The 23597-nt window shown below is 49.5% G+C and overlaps 1 protein-coding gene across 1 annotated transcript; it reads right to left on the minus strand.

Moving 5' to 3' along the window:
- Positions 1–1482: 1482 nt before the first annotated feature.
- Positions 1483–23494, minus strand: LOC135884026 (TNFAIP3-interacting protein 3-like). Its single transcript, XM_065411316.1, has 7 exons — positions 23352–23494; positions 10021–10183; positions 8474–8617; positions 7326–7448; positions 5071–5310; positions 4095–4220; positions 1483–1743 (listed from the first exon to the last, which is right to left on the minus strand). Exons 1-7 carry the CDS (start codon positions 23492–23494, stop codon positions 1483–1485), a joined length of 1200 nt encoding a protein of 399 aa, XP_065267388.1.
- Between the last annotated feature and the right edge of the window lie 103 nt (positions 23495–23597).

The following is a 23597-nucleotide window of genomic DNA, read 5'->3' on the forward strand; positions in this document are numbered from 1 at the left end:
TTTTCTGAAGTGCTTGTCACCCTGATATGATGGCTCTGACCTGGTTATCTGCACTCTAAGTAGTTTTACCACCTTTATCACTGTGGTATCTGAGCAGAGATGTCCATTCATCTCATAAGCATGCATATCTTGTGTGTCACAAATAACATTGCATAAAATCCTCCTGGTATTGCTTTGGAAAGCAGGTAACCTGGCCCAGTCAGTGGCTGCCATTCAAAGTTAACTGGTTCAGCTGTTAGCAGTACCTAGGATCATGTGCCTCAAACAGGATTTTAAATCCCTTAGTGGAATTTGGGGCTTTTAGCTGTAGGTCAGTGGTCTGGACCTAGCCAAACAGAGTCTGTAACTAGTTGTTCTCAGTCCAGTTCCTAAAGGACAACAGCCTACATCACAAACAGACTAGTGTGGCCACAACCAGCTGCCTGCTGACCACTTCTTTAGGAGGCAGAGAGAGGCCATGCAGCCAGAATTCTCCCCTAACCAGGGGACTGTTCAGGGCAGGCTTGGGGAGGTTTGCCCTGCTGCTGACCATGCTTTTGCTTCCATTGTAGGTAAATAGCATCCATCTCCAGTGCTGTGGAGCTGGTTCCTAAATCCACAGCTGTTTTTTTTAAGGAAGGGAAGAACACGTCTTTGCTCTTGTATCTTACAAGCACATAGAAAGCAGAAGAAATGAAGACATTTGTATTTATTTTATTTATTTTTAATCACTTATATAAAGTACCAACTCTATGGGATCCAGGAGATTGGTTAAAATAAATAAAGGTAACAGTTGTCCCCAGTCCTTGCTGGCTGAGTTTGAGGCTGGAGTGGGGAGCTGCTGAAATCCCTTGAGAAATTGAAGCACTGAGAAACCCTTTGCTGGAGCAGCAGCTGCACTTGGAGGCATTGCTAGAATATAGGATGACTTACAGCTAAGGACTCAAGGTGGGGTGGGGTGAACCCTTTCCAGACTCTAGCATTACCCCCCCCCCCCCCAGTGTCCAAGGGCCTTTTGTTCTCAACACTCTTCTTGATGTGGTGGGCAATGTACGTGCTTCTTGTCAAGCTTTCCCTGCCCCAGAATTACTTGCAAGGTAGATTTAAGCAGGTGATGCCCGGGAGCAAGGTGAAGCTGCTTGGATGGCTCTAAGAGATGAGCTCCAATCCAAGCACAAACCTTCCATTCTTATTTCAGTAGCTTGGAGAAAAATAGGGAGGAAGCAAGTAAATTAACTTGGGCTTCTGCTCTATGGGGCTGCTGAAACCTCAAGCCCTGATTGGTCTGAGCTATAACCAATGGAAGGCGTGGCTGCTGAAAGCATCTATGGTGTTGAAAGCATCTCCTGATGGCCTCTGCAGGAGAGCAGTGCTGGTTCCTGTGGCTGGAGACATGCATCCAGCAACAGGTGACTGCTGGAGAGACCATGTATGTTAGCTTAAGAAGTGCTGCCTGGAAGATGTATGTCTCTCCTTCCTAGTAGTCTCTGCTGAATGGGGTGCCTATGCCTCAGCATCCTGCGAGTGGTGCTTGGCACACTCCCCCTGCTTGTGGCTGTGCTTCTCACAGTGCTTGCTGCAGTTGCCTCGCTTGGATGTGGAGGAAGTGGAGTGCGCAGGCAAGGCGGGTACCACTGGCCTCTCCTGGCTGTTGCAGCGATGAACAAGGATGGGCTCCTTGGGGCTGGCCTTGCTCTTCAGGAGGCGCTGAAGCAGTTGCTTGTCCGACCGCTCCTTCCTGAAGTCATCCTCAAAGATCTTAAGCTGCAGGGAAGGCAAAGGAAAAACAAAAATTCGCAGGGAGAGGCAGGTGAGTCCAGAGGTGGCTCTGGCCAACTCTGTGCAACTTGAGGCACTAGCTATTGTGCAGCTAAAACCATGAACACTTTTGAACATAGTTTAAACTGAGTCCATGCTGATTCGGGGAGGGAATAATTCCCATCTCCTCTTTTCTGATCTGCTTTTCCCAAGTGGCCAGTACTTTCCAAAGATCAGAATAACAATTCCAGCTACTCAGCTACCTAGCACTTGGCATGGTGATTGGGTACTATATAAATACATAGGCCAGGCCTGACCCCAACTCATTCCCCTGTAGCTGTGTTGGTCCACAAAACTGGGTGACTTGGCAACCAAATCACAGATGAAATTCAATGTTGATAAATGCAAAGGAATGCACATTGGAAAACATAGTCCAAACTGTACATACAAAATGATGGGGTCTAAATTAGCTGTTACCACTCAAGAAAGAGATCTTGGAGTCATGGAGCAGATGTTTTCAGAAAACTATCCACAATATGCAGCAGAAGTCAATAAAGCTAACAGTGTTAGGAACATTAGGAAAGGGATAGACAGTAAGATAGAAAGTATCATAATTCCATTATTTAAATCCATAGTACACCAACACCTGGAATATTGTGTACAGTTCTAGTCACCCCATCTCAAAAAAGATATATTAGAAATGGAAAAGGCACAGAGAAGGGCAAGGCAACAAAAATGAATCAGACTCTGAAACAGCTTCCATATGAGGAGAAATTAAAAGGACTGGGACTTTTCAGCTTGGAAAAGAGACAACTCAGGGGGGAATATGATTGAGGTCTATAAAATCAGGAATGGTGTGGAGAAAGTGAATAAGGAAGTGTTATTTACTCCGTCACATAACATAAGAACTGGGGTCACCCAATGAAATTAATAGGCGGCAGGTTTAAAACATAAGGAAGTACTTCTTCACAGTCAACTTGTGGAACTCGTTGCCAGGGATGTTGTGAAGGCTGAAGCTATAACTGGATTCAGAAAAGAACTAAAGTTCATGGAGGACAGGTCCATCAATGGCTATTAGCCAAGATGGTCAGGGACGCAACTCCATGCTCTAGGTGTCCCTAAACCTCTGACTACCTGATGCTGGGACTGGGCGACAGGGAACAGGTCACTTGATAATTGCCCTGTTTATTCCCTTTAAAGCATTTGGCATTGGCTGCTGTTGAAAGACAGGATACTGGGCTAGATGGACCACTGGTCTGACCCAGTATGGCCGTTCTTATGTTCTAGATTGCTAGATCTTCAGGGATTAGGAAATAATCCCCTTGTAGCATCCGCATCCCTGGTTAGTGAGAATCCTCTGGCTTCAAGAGAGTGTTTCAGGACAAGTGGGACAGGCAGCCTTGTGTCATTAAACTGCATGGAGCCTGGCAGTGCACTGCAGCAATGAACGGTTGGTGCAGACTCACTAAACCCTGAAGATTGGGGGAGGTTGCAGATGATAAGAAGAGACTGGCTGGAATGAGTTTCTTACATCGCTTTCAAAAACAACCCTCTTCATTTTTTAAGTAGCCCGGGGCTGAAAGGACACTGGGACTGTGGCTGGTTCCTCCATTTGACTGCTCACAAGGAAAGGGACGTCTTTCTAACTACCAGTTCAGCCTCGTGCTGGGATTGGAAAGTCAAGCAGGGTTCTCCTCTGCACCTGTTGTATTTCTTGGGAATATTCAGCTGTAGACTGAGGGCAGAGCATGTCACTTTAGAGGGACCTTAGCTAACAAAGTTGGTGATCCATGAGCCAGACCCGACCCGAGCTCGTTCCCCGGTAGCTGTGTCGGCTCCGCGGAGCCAGCAGTAAAGTTTTGTCATCAAAAGCAGCAGATCTAATCTCTACAGCACCAATCGCCATAATATCTCTGTGGTGGCTCTAAATACATCAGGAACAGATCTGTTGAGTGGGAAGGTGCTCTTCTATCTTCACCGCCCTATAAGAAAATGGGACCTGCTAACACTTGTAACTTGCAAACCAAGAGACAATATGGAGAATCACATATCATTCAGGTTTCAGAAAGGATTCCCTTGCACATACAGCTACACTAACTGGAGGCAGAAAAACTTGCAAGGTATATCAGGGAGGGTCTTCCCCATTTTCTTATGCTTGAGGCACTGGTCAATGCGAGAGACAGGAGGCTAAATCAGCAGGATCAGTGATCTGATTCAGTATGGCAAGCCCCATGTTCCTAAATCCGTTCTGCCCTCATTGAGAGAGCCTCAAATACAGCCTAGTTGCTGGCTGTTGCTTTTCCTTCCCTGCAACTGAGTTGCATTAACAGGCTGACCAGTGCACTCAGGGGACTCACCTGCTCTTGCAGAAGTGCCATCTGCTGCCTCATCTCCTCCTCCTTCTTCCGTAGCTTCTCATTCTCTGCTTTGATTCGCTCCCGGTCTTTGTGTTCCGTCCTGTAATCTGCCTCATAAATTTCTGTCTGTGAAAGCAGGAAGAGATGCCTGTCAGTAGGGGCTTGGAAGCTCTGTCACGGCTGGGTAACCGGCCAGTACGCTAGGGAGGGATGATCATTCTACAGTCTTATGCTGATTGTCATGCAAAAGTCATTGCCACCTTTTGGGGACTGGTCATGCTAATTTCTTCCCCTTGCTACTCCAATAATACTACCTCGTTCATATAGAGCCATCTCAAAGCACTTAGGGATCATTATCCCCAATTTACAGATGGGGAAAGTGAAGCAGAGAGACAGTGCCATGCCCAAGGTTACCCAGCAACCCAGTGGCAGAGCTGGGACTAAAACCCAGGTCTCACAAGTCCTGGTCCAGCGCGCTAGCAACTAAACAACATTGTTTGAACTCTAACAAGGTGGTGCTGGAAGAATGCTTCCAGGGTCGTTCCAAGCTGGGAGGATGGGGGATTAAAATGATGCAGCGGGGTGGTGTGAGCTGGTGAAGGAGCAGAGCACAGAGCCAATACTCAGTCCCTCCTGCGAAAGGTTGGAGAGGAGTAGTGCACCACTCTTGGATGTTCGCCTGAGACTAGCTCCCTCTCCCACCTGCCTGAGCAAACATTTCAGTGAGGTTCTCTTTTCTCCTCCCCCTCCCCCCAGCAGTCCCTTTCCCCATGAGCACCCATCCTTCATGACTGATGCTGAGTTACCTGCAGGGGTCGGCACCACCATGTTGCGTGACGGACACTTGACAAAATTACCGTACTTAGTGACGGACATGGGGGGGGGGGGGGGGGCATGTCATTGTCATTCAATTTTTTGAAAAATTACCACGGACTTCAAAATTTTTACCATGGACACATTGCTGACCCCTGGTTACCTGGCATTTCAAGGCCTCCAGCTGGTCCTTCAGGTCAGTCACCTCTTTCACAGGATCCGAGCTATTATTCACCTGGGCCAAGTGCTTGCACTTCCTGAGCTTGTAGGTCTCGCCCCCTTGCACTTTCTGACTGGCTTCTTCGTGCTTTTTGGGTGAATTCTCCTTCAGGCTCTTTCTGGGAAGCGGGAACTGGGCATCTACAAATTCCTCCCAGGGCACAGATGCCAATACTTCAGAGCCCTAAGGAAGGAAAGGCTTAAAGGTCAGCTGTTGGCATCATCTAGCGCATTGGTGACCAGCTTCTTAGAAATGCTAAATGGTCACTTGTACATTGGGCCCTGGGTGTTTCATTCTCTTCCTGGTCACAATACATTAGGATAAGGGACAGTAGTTTGGTCTCTAGGTGACAATAGGGGGAGGGGCTGGGTGGGGCTGTGTTTGACACTGAATCTGTTGCTTATAGCAAAGTCATTCTTGGGTAGCAGAGCCTCACAAGCCACCCTCTCATTCCTGTAGCACTGCTGCAGGAGCCAGCAAGACAGGCCAGTTCGGAGTGGCTGCATGTGGCACCATGATATGGAAACAGCTGAGAAGCCCTAAATTAGGTCATGCCCATGGTAGCAGATGGTACCATGCATGAGTCAGCAGGTAAGAAAAGCATGAAGGTAAATTTAAGGTCTCCAGGTGCCCAGCCTAACAAAGGGGTTCTGTGCTACCAGAGAAGCTTGCTCCTGAAGACCTGCATTTACTGTCAGTCTCTCCGGGGAGATTTGAATCTCCTCTGCATTTTTCAGTTTGTTTCCGATATAATTTTGGATCATGAGCCGTTCTAACTGGAGGGCAACTGAACTGTTCAAGACCACATCTCTCTGTTACCAGCAACTCCATCTAAGAGCCACCTGAAACAATGGGCTTAGCAAAATAAGGCTATTGTATGATATAAGGAAACAGTTGGACCGTGAATAGGTGTGGCCTGGAAGTTGGGAGATGTGGATTCTAGTCTCAGTTCTGCCACTGACCTGCTGTGTGACCGTGGGCAAGTCACTGCCCCACTCTGCCTCAGTTTCCCCTCCTGTTTAGAATCTAAACTCTCTTGTGTATGGCCAGAGCTTGGCAGAACAGGGACACAACCTGGGGCCCATAAACGTTACTCTAATACAAATAACAACAAAATAAGATGTCTGCACTGGCTCTCAAGCAGTGTTTGAAAGCTTCAGCATGTCTGTAGCTGAAATAATCTAGTACAGTTTGGCTGGCCAGTGTGGATGGGGCCAATCTATAGTGGAGCCTCGATCTAGCCTCGATTCCTAGCCAGGTTTGAGCACTGTTGTTTTAACACAGTTGGATCCCCATCCATGCTGGCCAGCCAAACTCTGGAGCACATTTGGGTGCAATTGTAGTAGGTGTGGTTATCTGTACTTCAAAGCCAGGATAGATGGAACCGGAGTCCTTCGGAAAGTCAGGGGAAGAAAGAGAAATTATAGGTGCTGACAAGCTGGTGAGGTCACATGATGAGGCATATACATTGTCAATAATTCTCCCACTCTTGTTCTAGCCCCACCCAGAGAATGCTGATGTAGAGTGGGTGTTCTGATCTCCATGTCTTCTAAACCTGCTCTGAGCACCAGGCCATCCCCAGTTGTTAGAGGACGGGATTGTGGTGGGAGCTGGACTCTTTGTGCTGCTGAGAATATTTCTTTGCTTCTTTCATTCTGATTTTTGCATCCCAAAGCTCAGTAATTTCGGCTGAGTCAAACTTGCTTAGGGTAACCAGACAGCAAGTGTGAAAAATCAGGACAGGGGTGGGGGGTAATAGGAGCCTATATAAGAAAAAGCCCCAAAAATCAGGACTGTCCCTATAAAATCGGGACATCTGGTCACCCTAAACTTGCTTAGTGCGTTGTTGTTAATAGAGTTGGCTACATGCTGCAGCAACTTGCATGGCTCCGGGACATTGTCAAAGCCATGGCTGTGCATCAGCACTGACCTGGTCTCTTTCACACCTAGCAATATGACAAATGCCAAGCACAGGTGGCCTTTGAGTCTACAGCTAGGAGCTGGTCTAAAGAGTGTGGGGTTCCTTGGCCTCCCTGAGTGAGAATGGAGGTGGTGGCTGTTTTCTATGCAATAACAAAGTTGGACTCTTCCAACCCAATGAATCACTTTCAGTTGTGTTTGTAACACTGCAGCTTTGGTACAGTCCCCGTTCTTAGACTCCTTTATGGGAGGAGGAGGAGGGTTTACAGTGAACTTACAGCTGAGGTCCTCTTCTCCCTGTCGTGGTGCTGTCTGCCTTCTAGCTGCCTCACGTACTCCTGTAAATGCTGGTTCTTCTTGAGCTCCTGGATGAGGGTTTGTTCGTAGTACTCCCTCTTGTTCTGCAATGGGGATGGACACCGTCAGAACAGCATCTAACATTCAAAGGAAGCAGACAGGCCCTGGATGCTACTTGCAGCATCCTAAATTCACATGTGGTAGGAAAGGGGTTTCTGTTCACTGATCTTTCTCCACCCAGCCTTACTGCACCACTTCCTGGAAATATATGCTAAGAAGGGAGCTGCAGTGTGTCTTTCGCAAGCAGCAAACCTATGTCCTTTACCTCCCCACCTCCCTCACAGTCAGCTAACTCATTGGTGTCTTTGGTGTCACCGAGGGGGTAGTACACTGGACGAGGCTCTAGCGGTGGCCAGCTTCATGACCTTAGGCAAGTTGCTCTGCTTCTCTGTGCCTCAGTTTCCCTAACAAGGAGATAATGATACTGACTTCCTTTGTAAAGTGCTAAATAAAAAGTGTCTTCAGTGGGCTCTGAATCAGGCTCGCTGGGCTTTTCTCTGTCCCTGTACAGTTCCTCTAGATGGTATGACTCCCTGATGAATTTGATATTAGAGATGAGGAGAGTAGGTTTGGAAAAGCGAGCTGGGTATTATGTATCCCTTCCTCCTGCCACCAGTATTTTTAGGACTAGGCAAAGGCCCATCAGATTCACTTCTCTAAGACAGATTTGAATCAGGGCTTTTCCCAGTGCAGTAACCCAGGGGCTCACCTACCGCTGTAGCTCTGACTGCAGGGGAGGCTGGTGCCTCTACCCCGGTGCTTCATTTCTACACCACGTAGTCTCTCTGCATGAACACAGCATGGCACTGCTCTGCTTGGAGTGGGGGGGGGGGGGAGTAGGGAAGAGCCCCTGAGGGAGGCAAGAGAATATTGCTACTCAACGGAAAAACTGACCTGCCAAGTAAGACTCGAGGGGAGGAGATTGGCTGACTTGAAGATCTACATGGAGCCACCGTCTCAGGATTTGCTGCCTTAGTCCCTTCCCTGTGCTGGCATGTGCTCTCAATACAAGCCTAGCCCTAGGCGCTCTGCTGCATGCCCAGAAAGTAGCAGGGGCTCCTTTGCTCACCTGTTCGTGCTCAAGCTTCATGGAGAGCCTCTCCGTCTGCTGCTTGAGGATAACCACCTCCTGCTGCAGGGCCCCCATCTTCTGCTGCAGCCCCAGGGTAGTGGTATGGTAAATTTGGTCCCACTCCTGATTTAGCTTCATGAGCTGCAAGAATGGGGCAGAAAAGCCACGGGTGCGTTTAATTGCCCTTCTGGCCGCACAGGAAGCGAGTGTTCTCTGCGCCAGACTAACCCCCAACAGGTTATGTGTGCGCTAGCCCATCACAGGTGAATGTCACTCAGCCATTCTGGGCCGAGTGAGAAATAGCTTCTCCTGCTGGAGCTTCTGGGGAGATGATGGGGACAGAAGGGATTGGGGATAGGACCTGTCCAGGACACTTGTCTTAACAACTCTGCTCTGGCTATGGGCTATTTAATTATTATAGATTCTAGCCCCAGGGCACTTCCTAGGCATGTAACAATGGAAGGTCCCGGCCCCAAGGGGCTTCCATGGGAGCAGGACTGAGCCTGGGAGGTGTAAGTCTAAGGACTTGTCTTCACTAGAGCATTGGCTCCTGTTGGTACATGACGCTGGGGAGTCATGGTAGCAAACACGATGGTACCCAGTGTAGACTAGGACGAGCTGTGCTCAGCATTAATTCTGGGGGTTGTGGTTAAGTTCATGCAATTGTAACCCACACATCTCCTGGGTGTGGTGATCTGTCCCCTCTAGTGGCTCCGAGACCACTTAGAGATTAATGAGTCTGCTACAGCCTTCGCTAAGAGCCATGTGGCTTTTAATTCATGCAGTAGAGGCTCATGCATTTAGCTCCATAGGTCCCAGGTTGGATCCTGCCCGCTGACGACCGGGGTCTGTCGGTGTTACACAATGACCCAGCTGGCAGACAAGATCCACCAGGATCACAGCCTGATTTGATACGGGGCTCACCCTCTGCCAGTGCTGCTGCCTTGGACTCCGTACCCTAAGTCCAGTTGCACTGTCACCTGGTGCTGACCAGTCAGCTGCATGGTCCCATGGGAGGGAAGAGACTAAAGATGAAGACATGGCTTCTATGGGGATGTAATTGCACCCACTACTGTGATATGCGTGGGGCATGACTTGGAGATCAGAGCACAGCCGGACCCACACAGTGCTACTGGGAAGAGGGGCAGATCTGGAAGGACTCTTAGTGCGTGAGGAGGACTGTACACCTGCATGCAGGAGCTATTCTGTCCCCTACCCACCCCCCTTCCCCGCTAGCCAAGGAGATAATGAGGGAGCTGTTCATTGGACTGGAAGGGACCTTCTGGGTCATTGAGTCTGGTCCTCGCTATCATGGGCAAACCCTGGAAGGACCAACAGTTTCCTTTCGGCTGGCCCTGATTGACATAGCATAGCTCAGTACAGGGTGCTGGAAAGGAGGGGCTGAAGGTTGATCACACTGCAGGGGACAGATGGGGTGTGGATGTGCACCAGCCATGGAGAGGAGGCTCAGAGCACGCCTGTAGCTTGCATGAGGCAGTGTATGGCCCAGGGAGCTGAGGCGGGAGTGCCTGTGCTTTGTTCACCTCCTTGTTGATGCGCCGCAGCTCCGTGTTTTTGTTGAGAAGCAGCAGCTTCTCCTCATCAGCCGAGGTCACCGTCATGCTCTCCGAGATGTAGGTGACGATCTCCTCCGAGTCATGCCGATTGGAGATGACAGGCTCGCTGAGCACTCGCGGGGTGCCCTCCCTGCCAGCATCACCAAGAGTGGAGGAAAGTCAACGAGGGGGAAAGGAAGGAACGGGCACAACTCCCATTCTTCACTGAGGTGTCTGGCTCCAGAGTAGGGGCCCCGGCTGCAGCACCCACTCCTCTCTGGGGCCCTCACCCCAGGGTGCCCCTCCCCACCCACTCCCTGTGCAGGCACCCTGCCAGCACTGCCCTGATGCTCACATCAGCGTCCTCTCCAGGGAGTGACATGAGGGTCCCAGCTGATGCCCTGCTCTTCCCCCACACTGGCTTCCCAGGAGCAGCACCCAAGAAACACAGCAGGGCTAGATCTGTGCACAGAAAGCTCTCCCCTTACCCGGGTGTCAACATAGGGGCTGTGACCCAGCCTAGCTTAGCAGGCTCCTCAAAGCCTCCAGCTGGAGAACAAGTTCTCTCTGATGCATTTCCTGTTCACTAGAACACAGTCACATACTGAGGAGGGCTCAGAGTAGTAGGGTTACATTGATCTCACTCAGAAATTGGGGAAGTTCTTGGTAAGTGGTATTTGCATACGTTAGATTTGCATAAACAACTTCATTGAAAAGGGGTTTTGAAGGGGAATTCAGCTAGAGAGAAGTGTGTGTGAGACTGAGACACTATGAGCCTAGGTTCGTTCCTGCAGGCCTCATTCTGCAAGCTGCTGAGCCCTCACATCTCCCAGGGCCACCCCTCGGCCCTCGCACACAACAATGGATAGTGTGTCACCAGAAACTGTCCCTTGGAAGGTTTGAGTGGGATCCAACAGGTCACCTCTAATGAGCACGCCCTACCCACTGTTATCCTGTACAGTAATTCTCAGTGTGTTAACGTCACACTGGGTTTGCAGGTTATCTGATTAAACTATGACTATGTAGATCATTGTTGCTACCACTGTTATATAACTGCAACAAATCTTGTACAAAATGTGGCATGTAAGATGTCTATGGAAATTCTATGGTATGCTGAATATGATTGTGCTATTTGTATGCATGTATCATTTTTGTAACTGAAGTTAGGAATACTATGTACCTGTATTTTTAAGGTGTTTGCTTCTGGGTGTTTAGCCAACAAGGTGTTTAGCCAGCACGTTATGAAGGAACTATTCAAGTAGAATGGCCCATTAAAGAACACTTAACTTACAATTGAAGATGCCTATCTACTCTTAATGGACTTTCCTGCTATGACTAAGCCAAGTCATGCATGGACATGTGACTTGCCTATGTGACTCCAAACTTCATCTTTTACCTGTAATTTTCCACAGTAAGAACAACGGGATTCCCTTCCCTTGAGAGAAGCTATAAAAGACGCTGGAAACATCTCCATCAAACCTCTGGACTATGGATTTATACTAATGGGAGCATTATAACCAAAGGACTGAGGACCTTCCAATGATTTGGAAGCAACCAGAGACTTGTCAAACCAGTAGTTTATTCCATCAGGGCTACAAGCCTGATCCAAGAACTTTGCATTTATTGTATGTATTTGATTCCTTTAACCAATTTTAACTCTCATCTTTCTTTCTTTCTTTCTTTTTTTTTTATAAATAAACCTTTAGATTTTAAATGCTAAAGGATTGGCAACGGCATCATTTTTGGGTAAGATCTGACTTATATATTGACCTGGGTGTGTGGCTTGTCCTTTGGGATCAGAACAACTTTTTATCTGATTAAATTGGTTTTAAAGAACCACTCATCTATAAGGCTAGTGTTTTTGGTGGTGATACAAGGACTGGATTACCTAAGGAAACTGCTTTTCTGACTCTTAGCAAGTGTGGTGAAACAGAAAGTTGCTGGTTTGGTATATCTCATGGGAGAATAATCACCAGTTTGGGGGGGGGCTGCCCTATTTTTCGGCAGTTTGTCCTGAATTTGGTATTCTCCGTTGTGATCCACTGAGGCACGGTTACACCCAGCCTACCCGCCCCACAGCCCAGCACAGTGCTGTAGTGAAATGTCCTCTCACTGACTCCATGTGACTTTCGTAACCTAGACAGCACCGCCGTGCCTTTGCAGTTATGCTATGGGTGTACTGTAAACAACCACAGCTAGAGTGCACCTGACATAGCTGGAGTGTCAGGCTACATTTGGGGGTCAATGGGTGTTGGTGACACCTGAGGTATTGTTCAAATCTCTATTTAGCAGATCTATGGTGTTAAAAAATAAGCCCAGAAGGTCAGAAATACACACACACACACACACACGCCTTAAGTTTTCAAAGGATCCATTTGTAACTCCTTCAGGCTCCTAAACAGTTTTACTTGTAGCCTTCCCAAAAAACAACCCATCTGCTTATGAGTAAGTAAGTGGTTCTAACCAAGAGGTGTTGTCATGTCTAACAAAGGGTTAAACCTCTTTGTCACTGAGCACAAATCTTAACAAAGGATCCATGACCAATGCCTCCAGAATAGCTGTCTCCTTTCCCCACGTGCTTCCAAAAGCAGAACTAAGAGAGGATCTGTCTGTAATTTTACCTCTAAGGGGGGGAGGGGAACAGTCACAAAGTTATGAATCAAAGTCAAATCCCTTCTCAGTGCCAGCAGGGCAGTCCCATAGAATCTTTACCATGAGCTGAGCTAGCTGGGGACCATCAGCAATGGGAGAAAGCTGCCCGGTGGAAATCACAGTGTGATCTCTTTTTTCCACTTTATTTCGTTATTTCAGCTCCCCTTGATGATTGAAACTGGAACTGCTTAGGACAGCAACAGCAGCTGCCTCGTGGGACTCAAACAGCCCCTCGCAGTTCGCTGGAAGGGGGAATTGGAGCAGAAGTACAAATATTAACATATATTTGCATTTTGTGGAAACACCGAGAGGTTTGAATTTCAGTAATGGGCCAGGGCTTGAGATCATGGCACTAAAACCAGGTCTGAGGGGTAAAGCAAGATGGGAATCACAAGAATTTTATGGGCTGCTATCTCTTGGCCTTCCAGGTCTGGAAATGATTGCTTTGTACCAGCAGGGAGCTGGAAATCCCAAAAGCTTGCCAGGCAGATTCACCAATCTTTCCCGGTCCTTCTGGTTTATGTATTGTGGGACCTTGCAACCTTCATTTGTCCCTTGGACTAGCTGGCCAAATATAGCAAGTGCTAGACCATATTCCAGTGTAATCTTCAATTACTGGTGTCCCAGGCCTTTTGGGATTCAGTCAGGTGTTGATGGAAGAATGCCTTAAATTGCATACAGTGTGGACAGTGTTTTCATTAGGCACAGCTTCCCCAATGGTCACTAATGATGGACGATAATGGACGCTCTCTCAAATGAAACACACCTACTAATATCCAGCACAGTGTGTCATCCCAATTTGCCCTTTGGGTCCCAAAAGGTGCAAAGTGATCTGATGAGTGCCGAGACCTTAGGGCACTGCCAAGCTTGTGTGTCTTCCCTGGGAGAAAACCCAGCTCTTGCATTTCTAAGATATGCGTTGTGCCTAGCAAAACTGTCCTAGCACCAAAGCAGTATTTCCACCATTGATGCCCATTCTCCAGACAGGAATCTCTACTGTAGGCTATTGCTTTTGCCTTCCAGAGATAGGTGCATTGTGGGCTTGCCAAAGGCAATAGCCCATTGGTGCAGTGAGCCCATGGCTCTACTAATGTTTCTGGGCTTGTTTCTCACATGTACTGATACAAATCCTCCCTCCTTTGCTTGCAGCCCAGTGAAACCTACATTGCTTCCTTGACCTAGGCACAATGCCATGCATATAGACCAGGCATGTTGCAAGTAGACAGCGTCGTGACTCTTTCCCTTCATGCCCCTGGGATGGGGATGTCTTGAAATGTCTGTATTCCATTCCCAACTACCCTTCAAACCAGCCCAGCCTTACCCAGGTATCTTCACTGGAATAAATCAGGAGCATGGATGAAGTCTCTCCCACTCCAGGTACCAAATGCACTTGTGTATTGGATGCCAGATCAGTCCATGTAACCAAGCTCCTGGGCATGAAACCCATTTTACCCATCACTGAGTTTCTGCATTTGCTATGAGGCCACCTGGCTGGACAGGATGGGCTATGTGTGTGTTGCACTTAAACACAGATGTGCAGGCTCAACTCCGGGATCTTTACCACCATGTTTATGTTGGATCTCAGGTCCAAAGTCTCACTGCCCAATTCTTCAGTCAGGGTTTTCTCCTGGGTCCTTTAGTGGGATCGACCATGGGGATGCTTTGCCGGATCTCTCTGAAGCGTTTCTGGTACTATCTTTTCCATCGAGGAGGTGCTCAGTGCAAGCAGCATTTGTCTCATACACTTGGCAACTCTTAGAAATGAGCCAGGCCTTTCACTTCTTTCCAGGATGGTCCTTACGACCACACACCAGCCAGTCATTAGAGCCTGGGCCAGATCTATCAGAAGAATGGGAAGCAGGGTTGGGAACTGGAGCTGATCAGAACTGTGATCCTGCAGGTGTGCTGAGGGGTAGCACTGAAGCAGGTTCCTCCTCCCCTCTTCCCCCTCCTCCCCCCCACACCCTGTTCTCAAAATCAGTAGGCCCTCTGCAAGCAGGAACTCAGACACCTCTTGGACTCCCCCGCATGCCCTGTGCCTCCAGCCACCCCTAAAACTCAGAGATTACGTTAGAGGCGGCACAGCTTCCTCTGCCCAAGAATCTGTTTCCAAGGCAACGGCTTCACCAGGCCAGTCTCATGGCGGAAGGAAGTGGTGATGCTGATACAGGATGCACGGGCCCCAGTGACAGGAAACTCTGACACGAGACAGTTAGGACTTGAAAAACCCACCCTGCTCCCAGTTACTTGAACAATGATGGGGTTCCCCCTGCTGGGTGGAATGCCCCCCTACTCATCACACTTCCAGTAAGGTGCACTCACTACAAATCTTGCCAATGAGCCCAGTAAATGGGCAGGAAAAGTCCACTGGGGTGGAAAGGTTCCTGTGTAAGGGGCCAACCTTTGTTAGTTATGTGGCTAGGCGATGCAGCCTTTATCTTCTGGCTTCTAAACTAACCTAGTGCTGGAGGAAGAGATCCTTTTATCTCCATGGGGACTGCAGACCTCTCCTTATCCGCACAGCAACCTTCTCCCATGCTGCCCTGCCATGACGCCTGCGCCCTGGGATGCTGTCACCTGGTGTGACAATACTGAAATAACAGCGCTGTTAAGAAAAAGCAGCCTGTTTGCTGTTAACGGCATGGGACTGCAAACGGAGGGCAGCCCCTAGCTTGGATCACTTGCCAGATCATCCCTTGGTGGTACAAAGCCTGGCCAGCTCGCGGCCCACATGGGGAGAGTCCTCGGCAGTAATGATCGGAGCAGATCTTCCAGCAGGGGATCTCAAAGCGCTTTACAGAGGGGGCTTGGTATCGTGACTCCAATGGGAAACAGAAAGGCACAGAGAGTGACCTCATGCAGGGAGATACGGATAGAAGCCATGATGCCCAGCCCTCTGCCCACAGTCGCATCAGCAGTGTCAGTTCTCCTGCAGGGATGGAGACCGCATCGGGGACATTCTAGGAGGCAGAGGAACAGAGCTGTGTTTTGGTTTATTTTGGAGCTGGTGGGTGCTGTCTGTTTTCTCACCCCGCTGATGTGAGGAACCTGACAAAGGGGACGGGCTGTCATCAGCTGGTACGTTCTCATACTCGGGCTTTCAAACCATGGCAATAAGAGAGCATGGGAGTCTGGGTTCCCAGCAGGTGTAGCAGGCAGAGTCCAGGCAGTTGGCACTGATATCCTGTGCTGGTTTTCCAAGTCCTTATTCCCAGTGGCTGAACCCCGTCCTTCCTTCGTCACTTACGCCATGCCAGCATGGCTGGCTGGAGGGAGGCAGCTCAAGGGAAGAAGCAGAAAATGTGTGTGTGTGTGTGGGGGGGAAATACAGCAAGAAAGGCCAGCAGGGGTACTCCAGAGACAGGGGAAGGGGGCCAGTAATACAAGGAAAGACACTTTGTTTTTGGAAACATGGAGGGTGAAATCCAGGCCCCATTTCCACCTTTCTACCAAAACTCAAAGGCTCGGCGCTGGTTCTCATGTCATCCAAACCAGCTCTCCCATCCCTAAAAATAGCCTCTCTTCTTGAGTCCGTGGGGCAGGGCTGGCTCCAGGCACCAGCTTAAAAAGCAGGTGGAATAATCAGTGACATACCTGGTGGGAGGAGGTGTGTTACTAACAGGGAACTAGTTATATATATACATGTAGCTTGGTGATCCTACTATCAAACCTGATTGACCAGGGGAATTTCACTCTCTCACTGGCTCTGCATTGTTCCTGGCTGACTCACTCCAGACACAATGAGCACTCAAGTGCTTGCCTAAGAAAATCTATTTAAAATTTGAGCCAGTTAAATGGGTGCAAACCCCCAATACAGACACACAGAAACTGGTTTACCCCTTGCTTATATCGATTTTAGCTTAAATCGGTAATTTACTGGTGCACCTATATTAGGGGGCTGCCCTAGTTTGTCTAGATTGAGTTTTAAATCCTACATATCTCACTGTCCCAGTACAGACAAGGCTGCACGGTTTGTTTCTGCTCAAGTTTCTTCACTCCTGGCATGTGTGTTCTGGGCACGTTAGTTCAGATGTTTAGAGGGCTGGCAGATTAAGCCCATCTCTATCTGGGAGCTGTCATGAGACCGCTGTGTGTAGGGAGATGTAACCGTGTGTAGTTATAGAATCATAGAATCATAGAATATCAGGGTTGGAAGGGACCTCAGGAGGTCATCTAGTCCAACCCCCTGCTCAAAGCAGGACCAATTCCCAACTAAATCATCCCAGCCAGGGCTTTGTCAAGCCAGGCCTTAAAAACCTCCAAGGAAGGAGACTCCACCACCAGAGCTATCTCCCTTTCCTGGGAGTTGCACATGAACATTCAAGGAGGGCTAGGGCGAGCTCAGCTAGGTGCTGGCTCTGAACTGAGGAGCAGATAGACGCCTAGTGAGTTAGTGACTTCCAATGGGAGTTAGGTGCCACACCTGTTATCTGCACCTTGAGGCCCCTAAATCCCTTTGGAAATCTGTCTCTTAGGCCCCATCGACTAAGGTTACCATATTTAAAAAATAAAAAAAGAGGACACTCCACGGGGCCCTGGCCCCGCCCCTTTCCCACCCCCTGCCCCATCCCAACTCCGCCCCTTCCCCGCCCCTTTCCCAAAGTCCCCACCCTAACTCCGCCCCCTCCCTCCTCCCCTCCTTCCTCCCAGCCACGCGAAAAGGGCTGCCCGAGCGCTACCGTCTTCACGGTTTGCCGGGCAGCCCCCAGACCCTGCGTCCCCGGCCGGCGCTTCCCCAGCGCAGCTGGAGCCCGGGAGGGGAAGCACCCAGCCGGGGGCGCAGAGTCTGGGGGCTGCCCGGCAAACCGTGAAGCCGGTAGCGCTCGGGCTTCGGGCAGCCCCCATGCCTCCGGACCCTGCGCCCCCGCCGGGCACTTCCCCTCCCGGGCTCCGGCGGCTGCTGTGCTCCCTGAACTCCTGGGCTCTGTAAGCGCCGAGCTGCCCGAGCGCTACCGGCTTCGGGCAGCCCCCAAAGCTCCGGACCCTGCGCCCCCGGAGCCCGGGAGGGGAAGTGATACTCACATAGGGTTAGCCCTTCACGCACTACGCCACCAACCTGTGATCAAGCCCCATTGAACCACAACTGTATTTAAATTGGGCTTCAACTCAGGCTTGTAGTTTGAGACACCTCGGGCTTAATGTTTAACAGTGTGGAGCATCTTCATCCCCCACAGACTTTAGGTAGAGTTACGGGTGCTCAGCACTTCTTTGGATCAGGCCACAGTGTCTCATGTTGAGCACCCAAAATCACGGGGTCAGTTTTTTAAAATTTGGGCTTAAGTCTGTCTGCCCTGTAAAAGCAGCCTGAGTCTTTGCTTGGAAATAGCATATAGCATTTGCCCCATCAGTTCCTTAAATATCAGCTACTACTACCATGATGTAATGGGACCAGTCCTGCACACCCTGACTCTTGTGGGTAACCCTCACTCACACAAATAGACGCACTAAAATAACGCCAACTCATATGTATGAGAGTCTGCAGGATCTGGCTCTCTTTCTGTATAAGTGAAACAGGATGCTAATCAGAATGATTTGATTTTATCATCTGGCATCTTGTGATCTACTAAGATCAGAGTCACCTTGGTGCTTTGAAGATGTGCAGTAAAGCACGGTGTCAGTGCTGAGCAGTGTTAATACTACCTATGATTTCAGGAACAGTCAAGTCCTTCAATTATCAGCCCTGGAACCTGTGATCGGAAAGAACTAAATAATTGCTGGTTGCAGGTAAGATTTCACCTGTGCAAATGAATCTCTGTTGTTGTTCAAATAGCCTTGGAGACCAGAGCTGGGAAATCCCCCCGACAGGTGCTAGAGCTTTAATTGCAATGATGTCATGGTGTCTATTTGTAACTCTGCATATTCTCAGAAGCGCTCTAGCTAGCTTCCCCCCAGCATACCCTGCATGGGAGTAGCATGGACTACATCTCTAGCTAGATTAGCATCGCTGTGGGTTATTTGCCCAGGCATAAACCAGTCCAATCTGAGAACTAGGACCCATGTGAGGGCCTTTGATTTTTGGATTGGGCTGTGAGGTTCAGTCCCTGCTATGGGCAGGAGGCTTAGACAATGACTCCCATGTCCACAGGGTTCAGCGAAAAGCTGGAAGGTAAGAAATGTCAATGCGTATTAAACAGATCAGTGAGTGCATGTCCAGTGAGCCCTATGATTATGCACTGTCACAGGAGAGGCCTAGATGTGGGTTGTTTTTTGGGGGGGAAGGGTGGGTCTCACCACAATTAGCACTGACCCTCCCACACACACACACACCACATACATGCCTTATAAGCAGTCCCAGCAAGGAGGACAAAGATCGAACTGGCTATGAAGACAGAATTCCCCTGTCATTCTCAAAGGGTCTGTCCACACCAGGATAAAAGGTGTTTTTAAAATGAGTAGGCTGTTGGCAATAGGGAAAGAACCTAGCACCTCTGGATGTACAGGCATGAGCCTCTACTTGCCTGAGCTAAAAGGCTTTGTTGGGCAAGTCAGGGTGTAGCAGGAGATCACCCTCTATGTGACACAGCCACCACTAGGGGGTGACACACACAGTGCCACCTTGAGTGGGAGTGGCTTACACTAATATTAGTTCATGTGTTCAAATCCCAGTGTAGTCAGGGTAAGTAGCAGTTTACCGGGATCGCAATCTGGGTGTCCCCTAAAATCCCTGCTAGGGTTTGCCTCGCCTGGGCACCAACTAACACGTGCCGTGCCTGCACTAGGATTTTATGATGTGTTAACTATCAGGTTTTACAAACACACCTAGTGTGGAGAAGCCTAATGGTGCCATTAGAGCAGGAATGATGCACACTAGTGGGGAATCTTAGACACTGCCTGCCTTTGCTGCCCCCGTTCTTGGGATCAATAGGACATCAATCTCCAGGGCTGCCCAACCGTGCAGCACCTTTTACAAGCATTGCAGTCACTCCCATGTCATCTCTTCCAGGCAAGGGGCCATTTTTTGTTATGTGTTTGCACAGCACCCAGTGCAATGGGGCGGAGGCCTTCAGCTGTGGCTACAGCACAAGCAGCAACAATAAATACAAATAGGGCTGCCGAATGTTACACAGCTCACATGGCAGCCATGCATTAGGCAGCCCTGCCACACATTCCTGCATCTCAGCTGACACCTCTCATGTTCTTCTGGGAGGATTTTTCTGCAGTTGCATCTTTTGGCCACTATAGGCTGCTGTAGCACTCACTGAGCAGTCAGCCCATCCCTCCTCCTTCTCTTTCAGCTTTGCTGCCCCCCCATACCTCCCTAGCCACAGCAGCAATCCATCCAGCTCCTCACTCGGATTCCCACTGCCCCACATCCTCAAGCCCCTACCCCAGCCACTGCTCAGGGCAGGGTGTGTTGACCATAAAAGCTTACGCATAGTCAAATTCTTTTCAACTACACACTTGATCTTGTTAAACCATTTGCATGAAATGTCACAGGTGGAGCAGAACAAAGCTTGGCAGGCGGGCTGGCTGGAGACTGGGCACCTTGGAACTGGGAATGTGTCACCACACTGGCCTGAGACAAGAACCAACCTTCCTTCCCAACCCAAGCTGCTTTCCAATTCCCAGGGCCTCCTTGAAACTAGAGGGGTGAGGAGCTGGCCGCTCCTTTTCCTCTCCCCTGCAGTAGCAGCTCCCACTGCCATCCCAGACTGGAGGAGTTGTGGGAGAAATCCTGGTGACGGTGGAATCAATGGGAAAACTCCCAATTGAAGTCAATGGAGCCAGGATTTCACCCCATGTTTTCTTTTTCTTTCTCCCATGACCTCAGCCTCTTCTAAATTTCTCCTTAACGTCTGCCTTTGCTGATCCCTACAAATCATGCCCAGCTGGCACTGCTTAGGCTAGTGGTCACTTGCGATTACTGAGACCTCCCTGACTACTAACTTATATGTACTCATCTGTCTCTAGTGGAATTTTATTCTCCCAACCTGCCCTCTATGACTGCCCATTCACCTACCACCTTCTGTCTAAATCCCAGATTGTGAGCAGTCTAGGGCAGAGGCTGCTTTTGTGTTATTTGTCTGACCAGTGCAATTGTCAGTTGTATTGCGATAGTGCCAAGGAGTCCCAAGCACGCCCCAGGACCCCATCATGTCAGGTGCTGTACACACACACAGTTCTATTGAGGCCCTTGTCCTGCCTTCATCACCGCAGTATCTGACCTTCCAGTCATGCATTAAGCATGTGGTTCGTTCTCTCTCGCATCCTCTCCCCAGGAGGAGAACTGTGGGCACAGTGGAATGGTTGGTTTGGGGAGGGGTTTGGTTTGGGTTTTGTTTTTAAATGCTGATGCTGCTCTGTATGTGCGGACAGGTAGGAGTAGTCCAAATCCCGACTCCGCCTGGCGCTTGGAGTGGAAGGTAGCTTGTGATGGCCCTTAGTTAGACCAGCCTCTGAGAAAAGTCAGTCTCCTGCATAGACAGATGGTCCCTGCCCACTGGGGCCCTGATTCCTGCCTGGGAGCCTTAAGTGCTACTGCAATCGAAATAATGATAATGTAAATCTCTGGTGATTGTGTGGTATCTTGTGTATGAAAGAAAACAGGGCAATGTGTGAATACGGGGTCTGCTAGAGTCTATGAGAACAATGGACCACCTAAACAATGCTTGTAGGTCCTGGAGGTTACCACACTCACCAATCATTGGCTCTGTGTATACTTCACAGAGGGCTTATGCAAATCACTTGCTCATTGATATGCAGAATGTACAGGCTCCATCTGCCCAGAGGCATGTAGCTGGTCAATTTTGTTTGAGTTTCAGGTCAGTAACAAACATTGCATGTGGCAGAAAGCTGCTATTTACTATCTTCAAATATCTGAACAAAAGCATATGTGTGTGTGTGAGAGAGAGAGAGAGAGAGAGAAAGAATAAAATTTTATGGGCCAAATCCTTAGCTGCTGTAAATTGACACAGCTCCATTGGAGTAATTGGAATGACACCGATGATAGAGCCAGTTCCTAAGCTGCTATATAATCTAGTGGCGCCTATTGTAAAGTAAACTAAAATGTGAATCTTGGTGTATCTAGTGCAGTATAATGGCCGTCCCAGGTTATTCCAATGCATTGTGATGCGATGTTTGTTACGGAGCCAGATTCTCAAGCCGTCAATTCCCATTCTGGTTCCTAAATAAGGATCGGTTCAGCAGCCAGGAACTCCCAGTGTAACTCTAAGGCCAGATTTTCAGACTGAGATTTTCAGCACTCAACATCCACCCAACATGCTGAGCTCTTGAAAAATCTGGTCCTAATTGTGGCCCTAAAATTCCAGCTATAGTGGTTTTGACCCAGATTCTCAAAGGTATTTAGGTGCCTCATTCCCATGTAAATCACTGGGCACCTAAATTCCTTTGGGGATCTGGGTCATTCTGCTCAGAGTGAAGCTGTTAATCAAAAATAATTTACTTCCCTGAAATGTTATCCCAACTTCCAGCAAGCTCCTGTCCATGCTGCATTTGAAGCTATGCTAGGTAGAAGAGTGTTTGATGCGTGGTTAAGAGCAGGAAAATGACTATAGAGAAAAGTTACCCTCTGATCCCACAGCACTGTCCCCTGTGTGTACTGAGAATCAGATCCGACTACAGTAATAAATACCTAGATAGATGCCTTTCCTGCAAATGACAATGCTCTGCTCCTGTCAGCTCAGCCAAGCCACCACAGCGATGGGAAGCTGAGTGAGGTTCTAGTCTGGCTCATCTGTTGTTATTGTTATTAATAACTAAGTTTCGCTCCAAGAATCCTTATTATGGGTGATGATGATGCACAATTTAGAAAGAGCCCAGGGTGATTCCCAGGTTTGTAAGACTGTCAGACAGAAAGTCATCTCTTGACTGGGAGACCAAACCAATTGAGACAAACAGGGATGTGCGTAGAGCCACTCGTTCAGTCACTTCTCAGAGCTGGGCTGTCCTTTAAAAATGGTTGCTGGAAACACGAATCTAGCACAGTCTTCCTGATAGATTCATAGGACTGGTTTTTCCTTCAAAGAGCTGGTCTCCAGCTACCCCAGCAACGTGGGTTTATATTGTGATTCTTGGAGAGGTGTGTGTGTTGGGGGCCAGCAAGCACAGGAACCATGTTAGCAGCCACTGGGGTTCAGCAATGAGCAGGGAAGCTGCCAAGCCATCCAGAATTGGATTCTGGCTCTCACAGAACAGAACTCCCAGTCCACACCTGTTTCACAGAAGCACAGATGTCACAGCTTTGGCCACAACCACCAACCAGTGCCTGTTGGCCTGGTTACATGCCTGTGTGTATCTATGTATACACACACACACACCCCTTCTGCTCTGTATATATGTCATAACCTGGCAGCCTAACTCCTTATGTCTCCCCTTCACACACAGCCACCAGCCTCAGCCCTTCTCTCAAACTTCCTGCTGCTCTCAAGACACCATGAAGCACTCCTTTAAAAAGCCCCCTGGAGGGGCTCTCTGGCCCCCCGCGCTGAAGAACAGGGCAGGGCGTTAGGAGGTGGTAAAGGCAGCCCCTGGGGCTTGTTTCACTTCCCAGCTCCCTTGCCCGCTCCCAGCTCCCCCCGTCCAGCAACTGGGGGGACGCGGTCACAGCTGATGCCTGTCGCTCCCTCCCGGCTAAAGCTCTGATGGGACCTAACACCCGCCACACGCCCCCTCCCAATAGCCCCCGGCCCCGCCGGAGCTTTACCTACCCGTTGAGAGCCAGAGCGTCTTGGGGTCTGGCCAGCCGGGGGCCCTGCTCTAGGCAGAAATCCAGCGGCGGGGCCCCTCTCTGCAGCTCCGACAGGAGCTCTGCTTTGTCGTGCGGCAGGGCGAGGAGGGGGCCCGTCTCCATGCTCGGGGCTGGGGCTGGGCTGTCCGGCACGCTGGAGGGGCGAAGCCGAGTGCCAGGCAAGGCGCCGCCGCGGGGCACGCCCCTAATGTCACGCCCCTAGCGC

The sequence above is a fragment of the Emys orbicularis genome, chromosome 9 (genome assembly GCF_028017835.1).
Source record: "Emys orbicularis isolate rEmyOrb1 chromosome 9, rEmyOrb1.hap1, whole genome shotgun sequence".
Taxonomy (NCBI): Eukaryota; Metazoa; Chordata; order Testudines; family Emydidae; genus Emys; species Emys orbicularis.